This window comes from Procambarus clarkii, chromosome 54, assembly GCF_040958095.1.
Source record: "Procambarus clarkii isolate CNS0578487 chromosome 54, FALCON_Pclarkii_2.0, whole genome shotgun sequence".
Classification (NCBI taxonomy): domain Eukaryota; kingdom Metazoa; phylum Arthropoda; class Malacostraca; order Decapoda; family Cambaridae; genus Procambarus; species Procambarus clarkii.
The window spans coordinates 23,530,515-23,558,443 of record NC_091203.1 but is presented as its reverse complement, the minus strand read 5'-3'; the positions used below and the strand labels follow the sequence as shown (position 1 = coordinate 23,558,443).

General features: G+C 46.2%; 1 protein-coding gene across 1 annotated transcript in view; it reads right to left on the bottom strand.

Annotated features, from left to right (window-relative positions):
* Nucleotides 1-1,269: 1,269 nt before the first annotated feature.
* LOC138352645 (homeobox protein CDX-1-like) overlaps nt 1,270-27,929 on the bottom strand; it is an 81,820-nt gene continuing 55,160 nt past the window's right edge. The window contains exons 3-4 of the mRNA XM_069305197.1: nt 10,714-10,859; nt 1,270-3,923 (exon numbers count right to left, since the gene is read on the bottom strand). Of these exons, the coding sequence (XP_069161298.1) occupies nt 3,699-3,923; nt 10,714-10,859 (371 nt within the window). The 3' untranslated portion in view covers nt 1,270-3,698. The remainder of the gene's footprint in view (nt 3,924-10,713; nt 10,860-27,929) is intronic.

The window sequence follows — 27,929 nt, the reverse complement described above, 5'->3', positions numbered from 1 at the left end:
GTCAGAGAGAGAGAGAGAGAGAGAGAGAGAGAGAGAGAGAGAGAGAGAGAGAGAGAGAGAGAGAGAGAGAGAGAGAGAGAGAGAGAGAGAGAGAGACAGACAGACAGAGAGAGAGAGAGAGAGAGAGACAGAGAGAGAGAGACAGAGAGAGAGACAGAGAGAGAGAGAGGGGAATTCTTCTCTCAATAGCTCAGGGTCTTTAAGGTCAGCTGTTCCCCCCTTGCCCAAGGAACAGCTGGGGTTGAGGTTGACAGGTGTCACTCAAGCTTACAGGCCAGGATACATCTGCTCCCCAAGCTTATACAGTTGGAATTTATTAAGATCTATTTTATTAAGATCTATTAAGATCTATTTCCATTAAGGTGTCAATGGTTGTCTGATCAGTGTACTCAAGTCTGAGGGGAGGGAACAAGGTACACATGTACTGGGAACCAGGTATAGAGGTACTAGAAACCAGGTACAGAGGTACTAGAAACCAGGTACAGAGGTACTAGGAACCAGGTACAGAGGTACTAGGAACCAGGTACAGAGGTACTAGAAACCAGGTACAGAGGTACTAGGAACCAGGTACAGAGGTACTAGGAACCAGGTACAGAGGTACTAGAAACCAGGTACAGAGGTACTAGGAACCAGGTACAGAGGTACTAGGAACCAGGTATAGAGGTACTAGGAACCAGGTACAGAGGTACTAGAAACCAGGTACAGAGGTACTAGGAACCAGGTACAGAGGTACTAGGAACCAGGTACAGAGGTACTAGGAACCAGGTACAGAGGTACTAGGAACCAGGTACAGAGGTACTAGGAACCAGGTACAGAGGTACTAGGAACCAGGTACAGAGGTACTAGGAACCAGGTACAGAGGTACTAGGAACCAGGTACAGAGGTACTAGAAACCAGGTACAGAGGTACTAGGAACCAGGTACAGAGGTACTAGGAACCAGGTACAGAGGTACTAGGAACCAGGTACAGAGGTACTAGGAACCAGGTACAGAGGTACTAAGAACCAGGTACAGAGGTACTAGGAACCAGGTACAGAGGTACTAAGAACCAGGTAAGAACCAACGGTACTGTGTGTATTTGTATAACAGTTGTACTCGTCTAGTTGTGTTTGTGGGGGTTGAGTTCTGGCTCTTTGGTCCCGCCTCTTAACCGTCAATCAACTGGTGTACAGATTCCTGAGCCTACTGGGCTCTATCATATCTACATTATAAACTGTGTATGGAGTCAGCCTCCACCACATCACTGCCTAATGCATTCCACCTGTTAACCACTCTGACACTTAAAAAGTTCTTTCTAACGTCTCTGTGGCTCATGTGGGTACTCAGTTTCCACCTGTGTCCCCTTGTTCGTGTCCCACCCGTGCTGAAGAGTTAGCCTTTATCCACTCTGTCAATTCCTCTGAGAATTTTGTAGGTGGTTATCATGTCTCCCCTTACTCTTCTGTTTTCCAGGGACGTGAGGTTCAGCTCCCTTAGCCTTTCCTCGTAGCTCATACCTGTCAGTTCCGGGACGAGTCTGGTGGCATATATCTGAATCTTCTCTAACTTTGTCTTGTGTTTAACTAGGTATGGACTCCAGGCTGGAGCTGCATACTCCAGGATTGGTCTGACATAAGTGGTATACAGGGTCCTGAACGATTCCTTACACAAGTTTCTAAAGGCAGTTCTTATGTTGGCCAGTCTAGCATATGCCGCTGATGATATCCTTTTGATGTGGGCCTCTGGGGACAGGTTCGGTGTGATATCAACCCCCAGATCTTTCTCTCTATTTGACTCTTGCAGGAGTCATATAGAGAGAGAGCGTGTGTGTGTGCGTGTGTGTGTGCGTGTGTGTGTGAGTGTGGGTGTGTGTAACACTGCTGCTAATAGGTCCATGACTTGTCATCCAGACATAAAAAATAATGATAAGAATAAATTACAAAAATGACACATACATCACAACTTATCTTCACGGAGCTCTGAACCGTCGACTCTCTTAGAACCCATCAGACTGTGAAGGTTCTGACCAGACTGTGAAGCTTCTGACCAAGACTGTGAAGGTTCTGACCAAGACTGTGAAGCTTCTGACCAAGACTGTGAAGGTTCTGACCAAGACTGTGAAGCTTCTGACCAAGACTGTGAAGATTCTGACCAAGACTGTAAAGATTCACGTATCTCTAACAGTCACCAGAGACTTCAGGATGCAGCCTCCACAGACTCAAAGTTGTCTTCACTCTACGGTATTTACAAACAAGCTGAGTTTGGCCTTAATGTAGACAACTGAAGCACACTAGCATGACGGCTTCATGACCCCGCAGTGTGTCTTGTTTACAGCTGAGAGCATCCCCCTTCAGAAAAAAATTGGTTTTAGTTCAGTTTCCCCTGTTCTTCACCTCCCAGTTCTTCCTGTTTTCTATGTTGTTTATAGTGTTCCAATAAGCGTTCGTACTTGCTTGCAGTCTCGCCGTCCTCTTGAAGCAGGGAGGTTGTGTATGTGTTTCCCTGAAGGTTAGAAATTCGCCGTGGCGTCCAGATTTCATGACTACAGATGTTGCCATGGGCTGAGGGACGCTGCAATCTGTTGAGGGCTGCATGAAGCGGAGAGAGGACACGCTTGAAGCTTTCTTTTTGCTGCTGGCGAAGAGCCTCTCCAGTTGGCCAACTGTCTCGGCGTAGACAGGAACAGATTGACAGAACCCAGCAGTCAGTAAAGCTGCCGTCTCTTCCAGGTGACTCACAGGATAGGAACCCAGCAGTGACTGAAGCTCTCATCTCCTCCAAGTCTCCCACTGAAGGCCCTGACAGTGTCTAGGCGGGTAAAGAAAATATCCCTCAAGTCTCTCAGTTTCGCCAAAATGTGCCCCTGATTTGCTACATTTCCTAATAACAGTATATATTAAAATTACAACAGCATACTCGCCTACTTACTAGATAAGAATCCTATCTGTGCGACGGTGTCTGTACGCAGACACGCAAGTCTGTTGTCTGTGAGTCATTATATACACGCAAGAGCACCCTCCTCGCACCTTTCCGTATTCGTGAACAATTACACGAATGCTTCTTGGGGTCGTGAAGAAGCATTAATGCTTCTTGGGTCATCACGACTGTTTGCCTAATAATTGGAGCTTCAACCTTGAACCTGTGATTGTGTGTCTTCTCTGACCTCTGACTGCGGACGCCAGTCAGCAGCCTCTTGCGGCCAAACAAGACACTCGATATATATAAGTCTGAACACTTCGCATCTCACTTTTCATAAATGTTCGTGTTGACCTGCGCGTGTTTACACACACTTATGAGCTAAAACAACTGGAGTTTATTATTCCTTCACACACACTATCCCCCACAGTGCCCTACAACTCACTTTTCAATAGTATAATGTCTTAATATTGGCTTTTCTATGGCTTTTTGGAAATATTGGCTTTTCTAATGGCTTTTTTCACAGCCATTCAACAATATATTCCAGCCACCGATTGTTTGTATCAGGTCCAGGTCACGACATCCACGACAGGCACTGATCGTCACTAGGGTCAGACACAAGGCATCACTGGCAGGCACCAGGCATACACGACTTATACCAGTTCATGCCATAACTACACCAGGATCAAAACACCTCCAACACTCAAGCCACCGCTAACCACGCTGTTACAGGTCCTGGCTCCAGGTGTCAGGTGAAGCACTTGAGGTCACAGGTCACTGGCTCCAATAGAAGGCAGCCTCAGGTCATTCCAGCCCCAGGATGGGTTTGACGTCCATCATGAGAGGTTTAGAGATGGGGAGGTGCTGGGCGGTGGAGACGTGGGCGTGCATGGGTGCCATGGGCGGTACGGGCGTGATGGAGGAGGTGTGGTACTGGACGCTCTCCAGCTTCTCCTTCTGCAGCAGTTCGTCTCGCTTCTTCATCTGCTTCCTCTCCTTGGCGCGGCGGTTCTGGAACCAGATCTTCACCTGCGGTAACACACGGGAATTATTAACATGAATTGCATTTATCATCGCAAAATTGTCATATATTTAATCTTATAGGAAATATATAGCTGTAAATTATAAGATATAAATTATTATGTAAATACTGTAAATATGTGTTATGTAATACTGTAAATTATATATATATATATATATATATATATATATATATATATATATATATATATATATATATATATATATATATATATATATATATATATATATATATATATATATATATATATATATATATATGTTGTATCTAGTAGCCAGAACGTCGTACTCGGCCTACTATGCAAGGCCCGATTTGCCTAGTAAGCCAAGTTTTCCTGAATTAATATACTTTCTCAAATTTTTTTCTTATGAAATGATAAAGCTACCCATTTCATTATGTATGAGGTCAATTTTATTTTTATTGGAGTTAAAATTAACGTAGATATATGACCGAACCTAACCAACCCTACCTAACCTAACCTAACCTAACCTAACCTAACCTAACCTAACCTAACCTAACCTAACCTAACCTAACCTAACCTAACCTATCTTTATAGGTTAGGTAGTCGAAAAACAATTAATTCATGAAAACTTGGCTTATTAGGCAAATCGGGCCTTGCATAGTAGGCTGAGAAGTGAGTTCTGGCTACTAGGTACGACATATATATATATATATATATATATATCTATCTATCTATATATATATCAAACCACGAAGGAATGATTAAGACAGTAATTTCGTATTTAATAATACATCTTCAGAAGGAAGGATTTACAATTCAGAGATGTGAATACATTAGCAGAATGTGGTGAGGCGAGAAGCAATGTCTTTACTGGGATGTTAATAAGAGGATATTAACACCATAAAGGACACAGCAAGCTTCCACTCCGATGTTAATCAGGTCTTTCAATGGGCCAAAAAAATAAAAGGATGTTTAATGAGGATAAATCCCAGTTTCAGTGGTGTGGAAAATACGAAAATATCAAAGCGGAAATCCCGTATAAAACGCAGCCTAATCACTATAAAATGAAAAAGCAATGTAAAAAGACTTTGCAATCATGTCGGAACACCTTTTTAAACAACACAATAAAGTAGCTGTCACAACGGCAAGAAAATTATAGGTTGGATAACGATAACCTTTCGGACAACAGATTTCAGACCAATGATGACACCTTTAAGACAATAGTGCTCTCTAGAGTGGAATATTATTGCACAATAATAGCCCCATTTATAACTGGAGAAGTTGCTGATCTGGTGAACGAGCAATATCCTTTACTGCCGGCATCCACTCAATAAAAGCATCTAAATTATTGGGACAGAATTAATTTAACAAATCTGTATTCTCTAGAGTGTATGAGATAGATATATATAATAATTTACACTTTGAAAATATAAGAGTTACTGGTCTCAAACCTACACACAGAAATAACATCACATGAGACCAGGAGGCATGGCAGGATGTGCAGAACAGCCCCCCCCTTGGAAGACAGGTGCAATAGAACTGACTGATGAAGATTAAGCCGCCACAAGAGGTAGCACGGGCATGAGTAGCCCGTAGGTGGTAGATGTATGGAGTGAATGTGGTCTGCCTGCAATAGGAGAGTTGTTGTTGTTGTTTTAGATTCAACTACTCAGAACAATTAGTTACAGTAGCACGGACTATGGTGAGCCCGTAATTAGGAGAGATCAACATCAAGGGCCCAAGGCTTTTTCAGCACTTCCTCTAAACATAAGGGGCATAACTGGCCGACCTGATTACATATATACATACATATATACATACATATATACATGTCTTAAGCTTATAAGGACTTTGCTAAAGCTTCTGACAAGGTACCACATGAGACTGGTAAGCATGGAATAAATGGGAGAATATTGAAATGCTTAAAACATAGAAAACAAAAAGGTCATGCTGAATGGGAATGAATGTGACTGGGGAAATGTGGTGAGTGGGGTGCCGCAGGGGCCCATTATGGGGCCAACACTTTTTGTCATACACATCAATGACATCAATGAGAATATTAGCAACCACATCATCACATTTGCCGATGAGACAAATAAAGTGGGAAGTGAAGGTGATATTGAGACCTTACAAAGAGATCTACATGAAATATACAAATGGTCAGATGACTGACAAGTGCTTTTTAATGTCGATAAATGGAAGACCTTGCAAGTGGGGGACAACAATCTACCACAACTACGAAATTGACAACACTACTTTACAACATGTAGATGAAGAAAAGAACTTTGGAGTGAGAATCCATCATTCACTAAACTATCCACAACAAGTGGGAGCGGCAGTTCAAAAAAGCGAACCAAACCCTGGGAATAATTAAGCATAACTTTACCTTCAAGGAAAAGAAAGTAGTCATTCAATTGTTTAAGTCTCTAGTGCGCCTCCGCCTGGATTATTGCATTCTGGCATGAGATCTCATCTTCAGAAAGACATAGCTGGTCTGGAGAAGGGGGCCTCGTAGCCTGGTGGATAGCGCGCAGGACTCGTAATTCTGTGGCGCGGGTTCGATTCCCGCACGAGGCAGAAACAAATGGGTAAAGTTTCTTTCACCCTGAATGCCCCTGTTACCTAGCAGTAAATAGGTACCTGGGAGTTAGTCAGCTGTCACGGGCTGCTTCCTGGGGGTGGAGGCCTGGTCGAGGACCGGGCCGCGGGGACACTAAAGCCCCGAAATCATCTCAAGATAACCTCAAGAAGGAAGGTGCAACACCGGACAACAAAAATCATAACAGTCATCTGACGTATGAGAAACGGTTGAGGGCCACAGGGCGCACAGCACTACAGACCAGGCATGACAGGACGGATCTCGGTTGAGCGCGTAAGCCGGACGACTCAAATAGAAAACGGAACAGAACGTCACTTTTGTGAGTCGATTTCATTTCAAACTACGTCCAAATTTGGCCATAGTGCGCATACGAGCCAAAAGTGACGTTATTTTTAAGAGGACGGGTTGGGATCTCATCGAAACCTTCACAATACTGAACAATTTGGACGATGTTGGTCCGGACAATTTCTTCAAAACATCAGATGTAACACGAACGAGGAGCAACGGGTTCAAGCCCAACAAGCCACAATGTAGGACAGAAAACAGGAGATGCCTTTTCACCCAAAGGGTTGTAAACCCGTGGAACCGCCTACCCTCCGAAGCCGTAAACCCCCCCAAAAACTCTGCTGGGGTTTAAAATACAGTTGGAAAAGATCATTAGGGCAAATGGGGGGGACCTTTGTCAAGCCGCCGGCTTTCTGTCCTCATCGAGGCCACTTATACTAATGGCCCTCAGGTTGTTGTAGTTGTATTAGATTCAGCTACTTGGAACAAAAAGTTTCAAGTAGCACCGGCTATGGGGAGCCCGTAGTGGACTTACCTGGCACAGGAGCGGGGCAAGTAGCGCGGGCTATGGTGATCCCGTAGTGGACTTACCTGGCACAGGAGCGGGGCAAGTAGCACGGGCTATGGTGAGCCCGTAGTGGACTTACCTGGCACAGGAGCGGGGCAAGTAGCACGGGCTATGGTGAGCCCGTAGTGGACTTACCTGGCACAGGAGCGGGGCAAGTAGCACGGGCTATGGTGAGCCCGTAGTGGACTTACCTGGCACAGGAGCGGGGCAAGTAGCACGGGCTATGGTGAGCCCGTAGTGGACTTACCTGGCACAGGAGCGGGGCAAGTAGCACGGGCTATGGTGAGCCCGTAGTGGACTTACCTGGCACAGGAGCGGGGCAAGTAGCACGGGCTATGGTGAGCCCGTAGTGGACTTACCTGGCCCAGGAGCGGGGCAAGTAGCACGGGCTATGGTGAGCCCGTAGTGGACTTACCTGGCACAGGAGCGGGGCAAGTAGCACGGGCTATGGTGAGCCCGTAGTGGACTTACCTGGCCCAGGAGCGGGGCAAGTAGCACGGGCTATGGTGAGCCCGTAGTGGACTTACCTGGCACAGGAGCGGGGCAAGTAGCACGGGCTATGGTGAGCCCGTAGTGGACTTACCTGGCCCAGGAGCGGGGCAAGTAGCACGGGCTATGGTGAGCCCGTAGTGGACTTACCTGGCACAGGAGCGGGGCAAGTAGCACGGGCTATGGTGAGCCCGTAGTGGACTTACCTGGCCCAGGAGCGGGGCAAGTAGCACGGGCTATGGTGAGCCCGTAGTGGACTTACCTGGCACAGGAGCGGGGCAAGTAGCACGGGCTATGGTGAGCCCGTAGTGGACTTACCTGGCCCAGGAGCGGGGCAAGTAGCACGGGCTATGGTGAGCCCGTAGTGGACTTACCTGGCCCAGGAGCGGGGCAAGTAGCACGGGCTATGGTGAGCCCGTAGTGGACTTACCTGGCACAGGAGCGGGGCAAGTAGCACGGGCTATGGTGAGCCCGTAGTGGACTTACCCGGCCCAGGAGCGGGGCAAGTAGCACGGGCTATGGTGAGCCCGTAGTGGACTTACCCGGCCCAGGAGCGGGGCAAGTAGCACGGGCTATGGTGAGCCCGTAGTGGACTTACCCGGCCCAGGAGCGGGGCAAGTAGCACGGGCTATGGTGAGCCCGTAGTGGACTTACCCGGCCCAGGAGCGGGGCAAGTAGCACGGGCTATGGTGAGCCCGTAGTGGACTTACCCGGCCCAGGAGCGGGGCAAGTAGCACGGGCTATGGTGAGCCCGTAGTGGACTTACCTGGCCCAGGAGCGGGGCTCTGGGCCCTCAGGAAACCACATATATATAATTAACTGGACACCTCACTACACACTGTGCCAAGAGAGCACAAACCAATCCTCCACAGGGAAGAAACGTGAAGATTACGGACCTTTCTCTTGCGTTTCTGCCCGAAACACTTTGCGTAATATTGGCTTTAGGCATTGTATGTACTAGCTCTTATCTATAAAGCCAACAAACTTTGTAAAATCTCTTTATGTATGTACCTTACCTAAATAAAAATTATTATTATTATTATAATCATTAACTTCTCACACAAATATACAAGTTGACTCAGACAATGTAAGCTATGCTGCCTGAAGGCTGATCAGCATGAGCTTACTGTCTACATCAACTATGCTTATTCGTACTTGAACTATGCCAGTGTGACTGTATAGTGACGCATGCCAGTGTGACAGTATAGTGACGCATGCCACTGTGACTGTATAGTGACGCATGCCAGTGTGACTGTATAGTGACGCATGCCAGTGTTAACTGTATAGTGACGCATGCCAGTGTGACAGTAGTGACGCATGCCAGTGTGACAGAGAATAGTGACGCATGCCAGTGTGACAGTAGTGACGCATGCCAGTGTGATAGAGTATAGTGACGCATGCCAGTGTGACTGTAGTGACGCATGCCAGTGTGACTGTATAGTGACGCATGCCAGTGTGACTGTATAGTGACGCATGCCAGTGTGATCGAGTATAGTGACGCATGCCAGTGTGACAGTATAGTGACGCATGCCAGTGTGACAGTATAGTGACGCATGCCAGTGTGACAGTATAATGACGCATGCCAGTGTGACAGTATAGTGACGCATGTCAGTGTGACAGAGAATAGTGACGCATGCCAGTGTGACAGTATAGTGACGCATGCCAGTGTGACTGTATAGTGACGCATGCCAGTGTGACTGTATAGTGACGCATGCCAGTGTGATCGAGTATAGTGACGCATGCCAGTGTGACAGTATAGTGACGCATGCCAGTGTGACAGTATAGTGACGCATGCCAGTGTGACAGTATAATGACGCATGCCAGTGTGACAGTATAGTGACGCATGTCAGTGTGACAGAGAATAGTGACGCATGCCAGTGTGACAGTATAGTGACGCATGCCAGTGTGACTGTATAGTGACGCATGCCAGTGTGACTGTATAGTGACGCATGCCAGTGTGACAGTATAGTGACGCATGCCAGTGTGACAGTATAGTGACGCATGCCAGTGTGACAGTATAGTGACGCATGCCAGTGTGACAGAGAATAGTGACGCATGCCAGTGTGACAGAGAATAGTGACGCATGCCAGTGTGACAGAGAATAGTGACGCATGCCAGTGTGACAGAGAATAGTGACGCATGCCAGTGTGATAGAGTATAGTGACGCATGCCAGTGTGACAGTATAGTGATGCATGCCAGTGTGACAGTATAGTGATGCATGCCAGTGTGATAGAGAATAGTGACGCATGCCAGTGTGACAGAGTATAGTGACGCATGCCAGTGTGACAGAGAATAGTGACGCATGCCAGTGTGACAGAATAGTGACGCATGCCAGTGTGACAGAATAGTGACGCATGCCAGTGTGACAGAATAGTGACGCATGCCAGTGTGACAGAGAATAGTGACGCATGCCAGTGTGACAGAATAGTGACGCATGCCAGTGTGACAGAGAATAGTGACGCATGCCAGTGTGACAGAATAGTGACGCATGCCAGTGTGACAGAGAATAGTGACGCATGCCAGTGTGACAGAATAGTGACGCATGCCAGTGTGACAGAGAATAGTGACGCATGCCAGTGTGACAGAGAATAGTGACGCATGCCAGTGTGACAGAATAGTGACGCATGCCAGAGAATAGTGACGCATGCCAGTGTGACAGAATAGTGACACATGCCAGTGTGACACAGTAGTGACGCATGCCAGTGTGACACAGTAGTGACGCATGCCAGTGTGACAGAATAGTGACACATGCCAGTGTGACACAGTAGTGACGCATGCCAGTGTGACACAGTAGTGACGCATGCCAGTGTGACACAGTAGTGACGCATGCCAGTGCGGGAGAATGGTGAGGTGAAAGAGGACGCATAACGCACCTGTCTCTCCGAGAGCCCCAGCATGGAGGCCAACTCAGACTTCCTCCTTATGGTGATGTATCTGGAGTAGTGGAACTCCTTCTCCAGTTCGAGGCGCTGGTGGTCACTATACACCACCCGGTACTTGTCCTTGGTTCGAGTCTTGCCTGCAAGGTCGAGGAGGAGGTTAGTGCTGGCCCTCAAGTGTCATCTTGGTAATAATTGCAATATCTTAACATACTAAGAAGGTTAGGTTAGGTCGGTGTTTTCTATTCAGCTTTTCAAGGTAAACTCAAATATTCACAATAAATTAGTATGTCACATATGCACTTATTCATAAGCCAAATATTGACTATAAGCAAGTGCGAGACCGGGTTGCACCTTTCTCTCTCTCTCTCTACGAATGTTCTACTGTTTTGTGCTTTTTAATGTATAAAATTATATTTCTAAAAGCAAAATCGATTAATTCTATTAATATAAATTTATATTAATATAAATATATTAAAATTCTATGGGATTCGAAATGTATGTATTATATTACATTAATAAAATTATTATTATTATTTTCTAGCGTGTATATGTTCCAAGGTTTCTCTAGTTAAACAACTAAACAACTAATAAATCAAATAATTAAATTATTATATTGAAGCAACAGTTCAATTATTATATAGAAGCAACTATTAAATTATTATATTGAAACAACAATTCAATTTTTAAATTGGCGGACTTTTTATTAACAAGCTTAAGTATACACAGCAATGAGCTGCTACCCAATTCTATATGAAAGATTACAAAGTGTAGATAAAAACCTAGTTATAAGTACATCTAATAATAATAATAATAATAAATACAATTATTGACGGAAACAACATTTAGAGAATTTATAAGTTATTCCGTTTCAAAGTTAATGAAAATGAAAATAAAATATGAAATTTCTGCAGAGACTTAAATAATTTTTCTGAGACATTACACACAGAAATCACAATAGCGTGATGCATCAAATGAACAAATCCACAAGGGCCGTGACGAGGATTCGAACCTGCGTCCGAGAGCATCCCAGACGCTGCCATAATCGACTGAGCTACGACATGGTCAAAAGAGTTGCAACCAGAAGTTCTGATTTGTTCAAGTTTTCTGAATGTAAAACAATAGCATCTAGCAGTTTTTGTATTGGTTTCTTATTTGTATTTTGGACACACTTAGTATTTATTTTTTGTCTCCCTTCTCAGAATAAGTAAGAGAAGATAATGTGCTTATAAAGAAATATATAATGAAATGGAAGAGTTTGCATAAGGACTATAGAAAACGACGAAGCGAAAAATAAGAGGGAAACTATTGTAATACTTTTGTTAAATATTTCTTAATTAATAATTAATAATTCATTGTTTATATCAAGGTTCTTCCGCCCCCCCAAGGTAGTCCGCTCGGCCGACCGGCTCCCGAAGGCTAAGCGAAGATCAAAGACAACTAAGGCTAAACACAGCTAAGGCTAAACACAGCTAAGGCTAAACACAACTAAGGCTAAACACAGCTAAGGCTAAACACAGCTAAGACTGAAAGTATATTAAGCACAGCTAAGGCTTAGCTGAGCTAAGACTAAGCTCAGATCACACCAAGCGGACGGTCTCCTAGTTCTCAGGGCGGTCCAACCTAGCGGCTACTTGTCGTGGCAAGTATTAATGATAATAATAATAATTAAATAATAATAATAATTAAATAATAATAATAATAATAATAATAATAATAATAATAATAATAATAATAATAATAATAATAATAATAATAATAATAATAATAATAATAATAATAATAATAATAAGAGGGGCCAAGTTATTACAAGTCGAACCTGGCCTCACCGGACGCTGTGCGCTGGACGGTGGTCACCGGACGCTGTGCGCTGGACCATGTTCGACGCTGTACATTAACTGCTATCCGCGCGCCAATGCGCTCTAATATATAAATGGTTGTTGTAGCGACATATTGTGAGGATCGTTGTTGGAGAGTGAGTGGTTGTAGTGGTGATATGATGGACGCGGTTAACGAGCGTTGATTGTGGCTGTAGAGGTAGTTGTGGCTTGGTTCTAATACCAGTACTGCAGTATGGTTGTTGTGAAGAGGTACTCGGAGGAAAGATTAAGATGATAAGGTATTAATCCTTACTCTGGCTAAGTATGGGCCACATTCAGGTTCCGTGTCTGCTTATATGAGACTACACTGACTATACTGCTATCATATAGGCTCCGTGTCGGCTGGGTGTGTCTATAAATGCTAATACTTCTTAAAGCATTTAACTTGGCCTGAACCCGACCAACCTATGTTCATCCCATACCCCAGGCAAGTCCTCTTGCAAAGTTGGGTGAGGCTATCCCCGAGCCTCTGGTATCCAACCAGGGATAGAGGATCCAACAAACAAAAATAAACAAAAATTCTTTCATACATGTGCCTAACAGCCAGAATACAATACTTGGCCTAGCATACAAGACCCGATTTGCCTAACAGGCAGAGTGATTTTACTTATTTTCAAACTGGTATACTTGAATTAGGATTATTATATTATACTAAGAAGCTAAATTACTAATTTAGTTAGGTTAGGTTAGGGTAGATTAGGTTAGGTTAGGTTAGGTTAGGGTAGGGTAGATTAGGTTTGATAAAAATTTCTGTTAGTTTTAACTCAAATTAAAAAATGGAATATTATAAAATAATTATAAAATATATTTTTATCATAAAAATAATGGAAAGCTTTATCTTAAGAATTTGTTTTTAGAGAAATACATAATTCCAGGAAAACTTGTATTGTTCGGCAGTTATTCAACTTGGCCTATTAAGTACAACATATATAATAGATAGAAAGTTTACCAATATCTATAATTATATGTAATCACCCATACAAATTGTGCATCATGATTTATATAGAATTATGACTAGTCTATAATCACTAATACCAATAATGTGCATTATAAATTATATAATTTTGACTAGTGATTATATAATCAGATTAATGTGCATGATTAATGCACAGATCATTGACTTAATATAATATTAATAATCATGGCTTACTATGATTAGTAAATCAAGATATAGTGTATATTGGTAATCATTCAATAATCATATTCATTATGATCAATCAATTATGTAATCAAATTATATTATAAAGTTATAGAATTTAAAAATCTAAAAAATGAATCACTAAATAAAATTCCTGAATAATTATAAATACAGTTTAATCCTCATCAATATTGGATTTGCTCAATGATCGTATATAATACTAACGTTAATAAAGTCATTATAATTGTTATAAGGATATTATAACAAAAAACGGAACGACGAGGTTAAAGTACAACTTGTTAAACAGTTTTATTCTCAACAACGGAGTACAAGATTTATTTATGCATTTATTTATGTAATTATTTATGGATTTATTTATATATTTACAAGAAGGTACAATGGGTTCGTGAGATTATATAATATTCGTATTTTTCCATACTTGTAAATGTGACACGCATAGCGTTTCTGGCGGTAAATAAGATCTAAAATTATTCCATAAAATCGCGCTTGAAACCATTATTTTTTCCTTAAAAATATTATTATTATTATTATTATATTTTCAACTCGCAATTATGCCTCACAAATGCGGCCATATAAAAGTATATGCAATTGATTCTTAATGTTTATATAACAAGCCACGCTCAGATGATGTCAAGGCGCCACGCTCAGAATATGACATTCATATAAGAAAAGACTTTTCATATAACGGGAGTATGACTGGAGCGACATTTCTGATATCAGTAGTTTTATCGCTAGACCGTTCCCCCCCCCCTTAACCTCCCTCCTAATCAGTGTAGCCCCCAGCTTGCAATAATTAGTGTAGCCCCCAGCTTGTAATAATTAGTGTAGCCCAAGCTTGCAATAATTAGTATAGTCCTAGCTTGCAATAATTAGTGTAGCTCCAGCTTGCAATAATTAGTATAGTCCTAGCTTGCAATAATTAGTGTAGCCCCAGCTTGCAATAATTAGTGTAGTCCCCAGCTTGCAATAATTAGTGTAGCCCCAGCTTGCAATAATTAGTGTAGCCCCAGCTTGCAATAATTAGTGTAGCCCCAGCTTACAATAATTAGTGTAGCCCCAGCTTGCAATAATTAGTGTAGCCCCAGCTTGCAATAATTAATGTAGTCCCAGCTTGCAATAATTAGTGTAGCCCCAGCTTGCAATAATTAGTGTAGCCCCCAGCTTGCATTAATTAGTGTAGCCCCAGCTTGCAATAATTAGTGTAGCCCCCAGCTTGTAATAATTAGTGTAGTTCCACCTTGCAATAATCAGTGTAGCCCCCAGCTTGCAATAATTAGTGTAGCCCCCAGCTTGCAATAATTAGTGTAGCCCCAGCTTGCAATAATTAATGTAGTCCCAGCTTGCATTAATTAGTGTAGCCCCCAGCTTGCAATAATTAGTGTAGTCCCACCTTGCAATAATTAGTGTAGCCCCAGCTTGCAATAATTAGTGTAGTCCCACCTTGCAATAATTAGTGTAGCCCCAGCTTGCAATAATTAGTGTAGCCCCAGCTTGCAATAATTAGTGTAGCCCCAGCTTGCAATAATTAGTGTAGCCCCCAGCTTGCAATAATTAGTGTAGCCCCCAGCTTGCAATAATTAGTGTAGTCCCAGCTTGCATTAATTAGTGTAGTCCCAGCTTACAATAATTAGTGTAGCCCCCAGCTTGCAATAATTAGTGTAGCCCCAGCTTGCAATAATTAGTGTAGCCCCCAGCTTGCAATAATTAGTGTAGCCCCCAGCTTGCAATAATTAGTGTAGCCCCAGCTTGCAATAATTAGTGTAGCCCCAGCTTGCAATAATTAGTGTAGCCCCCAGCTTGCAATAATTAGTGTAGCCCCAGCTTGCAATAATTAGTGTAGCCCCCAGCTTGCAATAATTAGTGTAGCCCCAGCTTGCAATAATTAGTGTAGTCCCAGCTTGCAATAATTAGTGTAGCCCCAGCTTGCAATAATTAGTGTAGCCCCAGCTTGCAATAATTAGTGTAGCCCCAGCTTGCAATAATTAGTGTAGCCCCAGCTTGCAATAATTAGTGTAGCCCCCACCTTGCAATAATTAGTGTAGCCCCAGCTTGCAATAATTAGTGTAACCCCAGCTTACAATAATTAGTGTAGCCCCAGCTTGCAATAATTAGTGTAGCCCCAGCTTGCAATAATTAATGTAGCCCCAGCTTGCAATAATCAGTGTAGCCCCAGCTTGAAACAACCAAAGATAATATTAATAATAATAAAAAATAAAAACTTTACAAAGTAAAAAAAATATATTTTTATACCTTTTAACCGTATATGAATTCCTATTATTATTATTATTATTATTATTATTATTATTATTATTATTATTATTATTATTATTGACAACAAAACAAAAACAAATATATAATTGTCTATCATAATAACGATAATTTTATCAATAATAGATAATAGATAAGAATAAGTATAAATAATAATACTGTAATATTAATAATATTAGGCTCTGAGCCCCTGTGAATATGTTTCAATAGTTAATTATTTCTGAATTATTTTAATGACTTGTAGTAAGTAATTTGTGTTTGCTTGGTAATATATATTGATGTGGTGGGGCTGAGGCTATCGAGGTGGCGGTACTGCTAGTACTAGCTAGCACTAGGGGCTAGTGGTACTGGCAGCTACCACTAGGGACTAGCTGTACTAGCAGCTACCACTAGGGACTACCACTAGCAGCTACCACTTGGGACTACCACTAGCAGCTACCGCTAGGGACTACCACTAGGGACTACCACTAGCAGCTCCCACTAGGGACTAGCACTAGTCCCTAGTCCACTAGGGACTAGTAGTAGCCCTCAGGGAGAATCAATCATTCTTCAGGGGAGCCAAAATGCCTCGTGTGTGAGACAGTCGTTATCATGCCGGCTCTGGCAATTAATCAATGCTGGTTAGCGGCCATAAACTCCGGCTGTGGATGTCTTATGCCGTCACTCCGCCCGGCGAACCTTCGCCTGCCACACCCACCCCCTCTACGCCACCTTATACAACAAAAACAAAAAATATATCATTTATTTCCCCTATAGTCTTACGGTCCGCGGTGAGGCTATTGTCGAGGAGGAATTTATTTCAAGCAAAACACTTGGATATAACTAATTTCTCTGTCTATTTTCGATTCCAGCCGAAAGTATATGTATAAATATACTATATATATATAAATATACTTATATATGTTTAAATATATATATAAACATCCAGGTAGGAATGTAGCGGCCTAGAGCAGTAACGACTCAGCAGCTGCTCCTATTGGTCCGCCGGGTGCTACCGTGGATGGCGATTGGTTAAAGAGGTTCATAATGGGCGCTGATTGGTTGTAAGGAGAGCCAGGTGGGCGTGGATTGGTCACACAGGTTGCTCAGGTGTCCAGCTCCTGGTTGGTTTTGGGCGGCGTCGGACGCGACTTTTATTACCGGCGAGAGGCGCCATAAACTTTCCGGAGCAGTTGCCAGCTACGCTATTCTCCCGCAATAATATCCACGCGACAGTCGAACCCCCGTGCGGGAAACTGCTCACCGATAGCATTAGGCACGATTAGTGCACTTAATGAAGCGTCACATGGGGTAATTAGATGGATAAATATAGGGGAAAAAGGTAGATATGTGTGTACGCGAGGGTTGCCAGATGCGGCTGGACTCAGCATGGCGGAGGAAGAATGCTTACCGCACTGTGCCATCTCCCTCATGTCTCACTTTAATTTATTCCCATCATGAAACTCTCCAACAGAATAGATTTTAGACGCAGATAGAATGTTGTTGTAGTTAATAGACTGGCTCCGAGTAAGTCATTTATGTGAATCCGTCTTCAAAGTCAGGTTGACTGCCAGAGTTTTTGTAAACAACGGCTCAGGCTTTTTAATTCCTGGGGCCAGATTCACGAAGCAGTTACGCAAGCACTTACGAACCTGTACATCTTTTCTCAATCTTTGGCGGCTTTGTTTACAATTATTAAACAGTTAATGAGCTCCGAAGCACCAGGAGGCTGTTTATAACAATAACAACAGTTGATTGGCAAGTTTTCATGCTTGTAAACTGTTTAACAAATGTAAACAAAGCCGTCAAAGATTGAGGAAAGATGGACAGGTTCGTAAGTACTTGCGTAACTGCTTTGTGAATCCGGATCCTGGTCGCTTAGCATGACTTTCAGTGCCAGTTTATCATGGGCTTAATCTCCCTTCTTTTGCTACTTATGAAACCAAAGGTTCAGGGGATACAGGCACGGAGATGGACGCAGAGATGGACGCAAACAAGGAGATAGAAGTAAAGAGCGTAAATAAAGAGATGAACACACAAAGAAATGAACGCTAGCATTGAAAAATTGACGCAGATGCAAACTCGAAGACGCAAACAAGGAAATGGACGCAAGGGAGGACGCAGTGGAGGATACAAACAAGGGGATGTATTCACCTAGTTGTGTTTGCGGGGGTTGAGCTTCGGCTCTTTGGTCCCGCCTCTCAACCGTCAATCAACAGGTGTACAGGTTCCTGAGCCTATTGGGCTCTATCATATCTTCACTTGAAGCTGTGTATGGAGTCAGCCTCCACCACATCACTGCCTAGGGCAATCAGTTTACTAGCTACTCTTACACTATAAAAGTTCTTTCTAATGTCTCTATGACTCATCTAGGTACTCAGTTTCCACCTGTGTCCCCTTGTACGTGTGCGCCCCTGAGATAAATAAATTGCCTTTAAATATCCTATCAATTCCTCTGAGAATCTTGTATGGGGTGATCATGTCTCCCCTAACTTCTGTCTTCTAGCGATAGTCTTACAGTTCCCGTAGTCTCTCCTCGTAGCTCATACTTCTCAGCTCGGGTACTAGTCAGGTGGCAAACCTTTGAACCTTTTTCAGTTTAGTCTTGTGCTTGACTAGATATGGACTCCATGCTGGAGCCGCATACTCCAGGATTGGTCTCACATACGTGATATACAACGTTCTGAATGATTCATTATTCAAGTTCTAAAGGCCGTTCTTATGTTAGCCAACCTGGCATATTCCGCTGATGTTATCCTCTTGATGTGGGCTTCAGGGGACTGGTCTGGCGTGATATCAACCACCAGGTCTTTATCACTCTCCGATTCTTGAAAGATATCATCTCCCAAATGGTTCCTTGCATATAGCCTCTAGCTCCCTATACCTGTCCTCGTTACTTTACATTTGCTCGGGTTAAACTCTAATAGCCATTTGCTGGACAATTACTTCAGCCTGTCCAGGTCATCTTGTAGCCTCAAGCTGTCCTCCTCAGTTTTAATCCTTCTCATAATTTTAGGTTATCAGATCTTGACCTCATCTCTGGTAATTTCGAACCCTTCCAAGGCCGCCTGGTTTACTGCCACCTCTTCTAGTTCAGATACAAGGGTCCTCCGGTAGGGAGCCGGTCGGCCGAGCGGACAGCACGCTGGTCTTGTGATCCTGTGGTCCCGGGTTCGATCCCGGGCGCCGGCGAGAAACAATGGGCAGAGTTTCTTTCACCCTATGCCCCTGTTACCTAGCAGTAAAATAGGTACCTGGGTGTTAGTCAGCTGTCACGGGCTGCTTCCTGGGGGTGGAGACCTGGTAGAGGACCGGGCCGCGGGGACACTAAAGCCCCGAAATCATCAAGATAACCTCCTCGTTCTATTGTGAAGACCTCCTGGAAACTCGTGGAGGGTTCTTCACAACCTCACAAGTCAAGTTTCATCTAACAATATTGCCAGCCACTTGGGCTGGACGGAAGAGCGACGGTCTCGCTTCATGCAGGTCGGCGTTCAATACCCGACCATCCACAAGTGGTTGGGCACCATTCCTTTCCCTCCGTCCCATCCCAAATCCTCATCCTGACCCCTTCCCAGTGCTATATAGTCGCTATAGATTGGCGCTTTCCCCTGATAGTTCCTTTTATTCTCAACCTACGCAGCGGATGACGCAAAGACTGAGATGGACGCAGGTAAGACGGTAGATAAGGACGCAGGTAAGGACGCAGATAAGGACGCAGATAAGGACGCAGATAAGGACGCAGATAAGGACGCAAAGATGCACACACGTGAAGACTCATATTTACATGGAATAAATTAACATTAATCTGTGAACGGCCGCCGTGGTCTGTCGGCCTGCATCCTGCCCCGGCCTGCATCCTGCCCCGGCCTGCATCCTGCCCGGCCTGCATCCTGCCCCGGCCTGCATCCTGCCCCGGCCTGCATCCTGCCCGGCCTGCATCCTGCCCCGGCCTGCATCCTGCCCGGCCTGCATCCTGCCCCGGCCTGCATCCAGCCCCGGCCTGCATCCTGCCCCGGCCTGCATCCTGCCCCGGCCTGCATCCTGCCCCGGCCTGCATCCTGCCCGGCCTGCATCCTGCCCCGGCCTGCATCCTGCCCGGCCTGCATCCTGCCCGGCCTGCATCCTGCCCGGCCTGCATCCTGCCCCGGCCTGCATCCTGCCCCGGCCTGCATCCTGCCCGGCCTGCATCCTGCCCGGCCTGCATCCTGCCCGGCCTGCATCCTGCCCGGCCTGCATCCTGCCCCGGCCTGCATCCTGCCCCGGCCTGCATCCTGCCCGGCCTGCATCCTGCCCCGGCCTGCATCCTGCCCCGGCCTGCATCCTGCCCCGGCCTGCATCCTGCCCCGGCCTGCATCCTGCCCCGGCCTGCATCCTGCCCGGCATCAGAGGTCCAGTGAGGAGTAGAGGTGCCATAGACACAATCAGAGAACACTGAACTTCAGAGGTCCACAGCTGTTCAACACCCTCCCAGCAAGCATAAGAAATATTGCTGGAACAAAAGTGGACGTCTTCAAGAGACACTTAGATAAGTTCTTGCAAGAAGTGCCGGACTAACCAGGCTGTGGTGGATATGTAGGCCTGCGGGCCGCTCCAAGCAACAGCCTGGTGGACCAAGTTATTACAAGTCGAGCCTGGCCTCAGGCCGGGCTCGGGGAGTAGAACTCTCAGAACCCTCTCCAGGTATGCTCCAGGTATGCCTCATGTATGCTCCATGTATGCCCCAGGTATGCTCCAGGTATGCTACATGTATGCCCCATGTATGCTCCAGGTATGCCCTATGTATGCCCCAGATATGCTTCATGTATGCCCCATGTATGTCCCAGGTATATTCCATGTATGCTCGAGGTATGCCCAAGGTATGCTCCAGGTATGCTCCATGTATGCTCCAGGTATGCCCTATGTATGCTCCAGGTATGCTTCATGTATGCCCCATATACGCTCCAGGTATGCTCCATGTATGCTCCATGTATGCCCCCGGTATGTTCCAGGTATGCTCCAGGTATGCCCCAGGTATGCTCCATGTATGCCCCAGGTATGCTCCATGTATGCCCCAGGTATGATCCATGTATGCCCCAGGTATGCCCCAGGTATGCTCCATGTATGCCCCAGGTATGCTCCATGTATGCCCCAGGTATGATCCATGTATGCCCCAGATATGCTCCATGTATGCCCCAGGTATGCTCCAGGTATGCCCCAGGTATGCTCCATGTATGCCCCAGGTATGCTACATGTATGCTCCAGGAATGCTCCAGGTATGCCCCAGGTATGCTCCAGGTATGCCCCAGGTATGCTCCAGGTATGCCCCAGGTATGCTCCATGTATGCCCCAGGTATGCTACATGTATGCTCCAGGTATGCCCCAGGTATGCTACATGCATGCCCCAGGTATGCCCCAGGTATGCTCCAGCGACTAATACCCTTAACTCTGATCCCATCAGAAGGTAACACGTGCCCCGTGCCCATCAGGGCGACATAAGCGTGCCCATGTTGTCTTAGCAGCGTGTCTTGGGGTACGGACAGGTAGACAGGCGGTAGATTGGACAGGTAGACAGGCGGTAGATGGGACAGGTAGATGGTAGATTACAGGAGAGGCTGGCAGGCTGGCTGTTCTGATGGGTCGTGTACACATTATCTCTCGTTATCTCTCTGTTTCTCTCTTCTGTTTCTCCTTATCCATCTTATTTTTTTCACTGGCTGTTGCGACGTTAATGTGCTCTCTAGACTTTAAGTCTCCTGACTTAAGGCTTTTCCAAGACGTCGGGAACAAGACGTCTTGAACCACAGATCTTGCAGGCGAGGAGTCACAATAACGAGGCTAAAGTATGTTGACCAGACCACACACTAGAAGGTGAAGGGACGACGACGTTTCGGTCCGTCCTGGACCATTCTCAAGTCGATGATCTTGAGGATGGTCCAGGAGTAGTGAGTAGAAGTAGAGTAGAATAGTAGTAGAACGAAGAGTAGTAGTAGAAGAACTCCCAGAACCCCATCAACCAGGTATATGTGGGCCTGCGGGCCGCTCCAAGCAACAGCCTGGTGGACCAAACTCTCACAAGTCAAGCCTGGCCTCGGGCCGGGCTTGGGCAGTAGAAGAACTCCCAGAACCCCATCAACCAGGTATATGTGGGCCTGCGGGCCGCTCCAAGCAACAGCCTGGTGGACCAAACTCTCACAAGTCAAGCCTGGCCTCGGGCCGGGCTTGGGCAGTAGAAGAACTCCCAGAACCCCATCAACCAGGTATATGTGGGCCTGCGGGCCGCTCCAAGCAACAGCCTGGTGGACCAAACTCTCACAAGTCAAGCCTGGCCTCGGGCCGGGCTTGGGCAGCAGAAGAACTCCCAGAACCCCATCAACCAGGTATCAAGCAAGCCTGGATAACTGCTGGATAACTTGGTCCAACAGGCTGTTGCTTGGAGCGACCCGCAGGCCCGCACTACAGCCTGCTTGGTCCGGCACTTCTTAACATAACGTGTCTAAATGATTCTTGAAGATGTTGTAGGAAGCAGAGAGGAGTTGATGTGTTGCTAATGTGTACTCACCTAGTTGTATACACCTAGTTGTGCTTGCAGGGGTTATCTTGAGGTTATCTTGAGATGATTTCGGGGCTTTAGTGTCCCCGCGGCCCGGTCCTCGACCAGGCCTCCACCCCCAGGAAGCAGCCCGTGACAGCTGACTAACTCCCACTTACCTATTTACTGCTAGGTAACAGGGGCATTCAGGGTGAAAGAAACTTTGCCCATTTGTTTCTGCCTCGTGCGGGAATCGAACCCGCGCCACAGAATTACGAGTCCTGCGCGCTATCCACCAGGCTACGAGGCCCCCCTGTGGATTGAGCTCTGCTCTTTCGGCCCGCCTCTCAACCGTCAATCAATCAACTGTCGCGCTTGACGGGTTGCAGACGCCGCCGTCAACTACTACACATAACGGGCATAACTGGCCGACCCCTCACAGTGTTCAAGAGAGAACTGGATAAGCACCTCCAAAGGATACCTGATACCTGATGAGGCTGTGACTCATACGTCAGGCTGCGAGCAGCCGCGTCTAACAGCCTGGTTGATCAGTCCAGCAACCAGGAGGCCTGGTCGACGACCGGGCCGCGGGGACATTAAGCCCCGGAAGCACCTCAAGGTAGCCTCAAAGTAGTCAATACTACGGGGCGGCGACTTTAGGTCAAATGCGCCTAGAGTTGACTTGCTTCGTTTATGACACCAATAAAACACAGTTATGTGCGTTTTGTGGTCCGTGATTAACTCTTAAGGGAAGATGTGTGCATTATGTACACATGTTCAGAGTCATAAGACTTGAGTGTCGCGCATGGCTAGGTTAGTCTTAGTGAATATATGATCATTAAGGCTCATTAACACTGCGACAGTCTTTCAGTAAATAAAGATTACACAGAGACGATTTTAACACTTCTTCTCTCAGTGATTAGTGGTCTACACACCTACATATTATATATGTGTAGGTGTGTGTGTGTGTGTGTGTGTGTGTGTGTGTGTGTGTGTGTGTGTGTGTGTGTGTTTACTAGTTGTGTTTTTACGGGGGTTGAGCTTTGCTCTTTCGCCCCGCCTCTCAACTGTCAATCAACTGTTTACTAACTACTTTTTTTTTTTCCCCCACACCACACACACACACACCCCAGGAAGCAGCCCGTGACAGCTGACTAACACCCAGGTACCTATTTACTGCTAGGTAACAGGGGCACTTAGGGTGAAAGAAACTTTGCCCATTTTGTTTCTGCCTCGTGCGGGAATCGAACCCGCGCCACAGAATTACGAGTCCTGCGCGCTATCCACCAGGCTACGAGGCCCCTTAGCGTGTGTGTGTGTGTGTGTGTGTGTATACTCACCTAGTTGTGCTTGCGGGGGGTTGAGCTCTGGCTCTTTGGTCCCACCTCTCAACTGTCAATCAACTGATATACAGGTTCCTGAGCCTACTGGGCTCTATCATACCTACATTATAAACTGTGTATGGAGTCAGCCTCCACCACATCAGTGCCTAATGCATTCCACCTGTTACCTACTCTGACACTTAAAAAGATCTTTCTAACGTTCCTGTGGCTCATGTGGGTACTCAGTTTCCATCTGTGTCCCCTTGTGCATGTACCACCCGTGTTAAACTATTCATCCTTATCTACCCTGTCAATTCCTGTCAAAAATTTTGTAGGTAGTGATCATATCTCCCCTTAACTCCTTTGTCTTCCAGTGTCGTGAGGTTCAGTTCCAGTAATCTTTCCTCACAGCTCATTCCTCTCAGTTCTGGGACTAGCCTGGTGGCATACCTCTGAACTTTTTCCAGCTTCGTCTTGTGTTTGACTAGCTGTGGACTCCATGCTGGAGCCGCATACTCCAGTATTGGTCTGACATATGTGGTACACACACAAGGTTCTGAATGATTCCTTGCGCAAGTTTCTGAAGGTAGTTCTCATGTTCGCCAGTCTTGCATACACCGCTGATGGTATCGTCTTGATGTGGGCTTCAGGGGACAGGTCTGGTGTAACTCCCAGGTGTGCACTGGGCTGTGTGTACCTCACTCCTCATGCTTACATGGTTCGAGCCTCGCCATATACAATTAGCGACCTTGTCATGCAAGGCTTGTGACATGTGCGTGTGTGTGTGTGTGTACTCACCTAGTACTCACCTAGTTGTGTTTGCGGGGGTTGAGCTCTGGCTCTTTGGTCCCGCCTCTCAACCGTCAATCAACAGGTGTACAGATTCCTGAGCCTATCGGGCTCTGTCATATCTACACTTGAAACTGTGTATGGAGTCAGCCTCCACCACATCACTTCCTAATGCATTCCATTTGTCAACCACTCTGACACTAAAAAAGTTCTTTCTAATATCTCTGTGGCTCATTTGGGCACTCAGTTTCCACCTGTGTCCCCTTGTGCGTGTTCCCCTTGTGTTAAATAGACTGTCTTTATCTACCCTATCAATCCCCTTCAGAATCTTGAATGTGGTGATCATGTCCCCCCTAACTCTTCTGTCTTCCAGCGAAGTGAGGTTTAATTCCCGTAGTCTCTCCTCGTAGCTCATACCTCTCAGCTCGGGTACTAGTCTGGTGGCAAACCTTTGAACCTTTTCCAGTTTAGTCTTATCCTTGACTAGATATGGACTCCATGCTGGGGCTGCATACTCCAGGATTGGCCTGACATATGTGGTATACAAAGTTCTGAATGATTCTTTACACAAGTTTCTGAATGCCGTTCGTATGTTGGCCAGCCTGGCATATGCCGCTGATGTTATCCGCTTGATATGTGCTGCAGGAGACAGGTCTGGCGTGATATCAACCCCCAAGTCTTTTTCATTCTCTGACTCCTGAAGAATTTCCTCTCCCAAATGATACCTTGTATCTGGCCTCCTGCTCCCTACACCTATCTTCATTACATTACATTTGGTTGGGTTAAACTCTAACAACCATTTGTTCGACCATTCCTTCAGCTTGTCTAGGTCTTCTTGAAGCCTCAAACAGTCCTCTTCTGTTTTAATCCTTCTCATAATTTTAGCATCGTCCGCAAACATTGAGAGAAATGAATCGATACCCTCCGGGAGATCATTTACATATATCAGAAACAAGATAGGACCGAGTACAGAGCCCTGTGGGACTCCACTGGTGACTTCACGCCAATCGGTAGTGGCGCTGGGGTTGTGGTGGTGGGTGGTGGCGCTGGGGTTGTGGTGGTGGGTGGTGGCGCTGGGGTTGTGGTGGTGGGTGGTGGCGCTGGGGCTGTGTGTACCTCACTCCTCATGCTTACATGGTTCGAGCCTCGCCATATACAATTAGCGACCTTGTCATGCAAGGCTTGTGACATGTGCGTGTGTGTGTGTGTGTGTGTGTGTGTGTGTGTGTGTGTGTGTGTACTCACCTAGTACTCACCTAGTTGTGTTTGCGGGGGTTGAGCTCTGTGTGTGTGTAACTTTTATCATACACAAACACACGAAGCTGTGAAGAGGCTACCTGGCCGCCTCGCTCCTGTATACCATTGTAAACTCTTAAACTTCACTCTCTGGTAAACCATTAAACTATACCCTATCCCGTCCGCCCTTTCCACTGAGACTGGCCGTCCACGGAAACTCTACCCTGCTGTAGCCTATGGGACTACGACTTGTAGCCTTTGTAGCCCGGCTCCGACGGACCTTAGACCAGGTCTTAGACTACACAAAGGTGAGTCAGCTGTACTCACCTGTCCTCCACGACGCTTTCTCCGCCTCCTCGGTCATCGTACCTGTGGAGAGGTGCACAGACTCAGCTGTTTCATTCTCCCACTCCACTCACACACATCTCGCTGTCATTCTCTAGACTCCACCACCACAACCCCAGCGCCACCACCCACCACCACAACCCCAGCGCCACCACCCACCACCACAACCCCAGCGCCACCACCCACCACCACAACCCCAGCGCCACCACCCCTAACCACAACCCCAGCGCCACCACCCACCACCACAACCCCAGCGCCACCACCCACCACCACAACCCCAGCGCCACCACCACAACCCCAGTGCCACCACCCACCACCACAACCCCACCCCCCACCACCCACCACCACAACCCCAGCGCCACCACCCCCAACCACAACCCCAGCGCCACCACCCCCAACCACAACCCCAGCGCCACCACCCACCACCACAACCCCAGCGCCACCACCCACCACCACAACCCCAGCGCCACCACCCCCAACCACAACCCCAGCGCCACCACCCACCACCACAACACCACCCCCACCACCCCCAACCACAACCCCAGCGCCACCACCCACCACCACACCCCCAGCGCCACCACCCACCACCACAACCCCAGCGCCACCACCCACCACCACAACACCACCCCCAACCACAACCAACCAGTCACTACCACAGTAACTAAACACATGAGCGGCACTTACGTACCACCACAACAAAGCGCCAAATAGCATCAATCACTTTTACGGACGGCTATTAGACTGTGACTCTGGCACTACGGTTAAGAGTGTCTCAGGGTATAGTGCCACACACACCAGGCACAGTGTCCGGTGTGGAAACACGCCTCATCCGGACATTCTTGAACCACTCTTTGAGAAGGTGGAAAGCTTTTTATTTAATTTTTTTATCTTTTTATCACGTTATCAGTTGTGGGAATTGGCGATTTTTTTTACCCGGTTGGGGGCAAGGGAAGCAAGGGATTCTATTGATGTGTATCGTATATGCTACGTTGTACCTGTATCTGTATCTGTACCTGTATCTGTACCTGTATCTGTACCTGTATCTGTATCTGTACCTGTAATTTGCACTCATGATCTAACTTCAGTGGTCCAACGACGCTGAATTCCACTTATGTCTACGAAGATGAGAATGGTGAGGAACGTTTGGTCGTTCCTGCCATGAGAAAGATCTATAGAAGGTGTAGAGTGTTGTGATGCGGCGTAGCTGTGACGTTTGACACAACAGATGTCATGACACGACACCACTTGACACTAGCAAGTGTCAAGCGACGTCTCCAGACCCCGGAGAGCCGGAGGTGTCTATCGCCACTCATTTTGTTAAATTATTTAATTTCCTTTCGGTTTTAGCTAAATAGGGTTAACAGTCTCTAAAAAAAAGGGGGGTTTGAATATAATTTATTATCAGTAATTTCTAAGTAATTTAGAGTTTTGGTGCATTGAAATGTATCTTGAGGTTATCTTGAGGTGATTTCGGGGCTTTAGTGTCCCCGCGGCCCGGTCCTCGACCAGGCCTCCACCCCTAAGTCGGCCGGTCCGGCCGAGCGGACAGCACGCTGGACTTGTGATCCTGTGGTACTGGGTTCGATCCCAGGCGCCGGCGAGAAACAATGGGCAGAGTTTCTTTCACCCTATGCCCCCTGCTACCTAGCAGTAAAATAGGTACCTGGGTGTTAGTCAGCTGTCACGGGCTCCTTCCTGGGGGTGGAAGCCTGGTCGAGGAC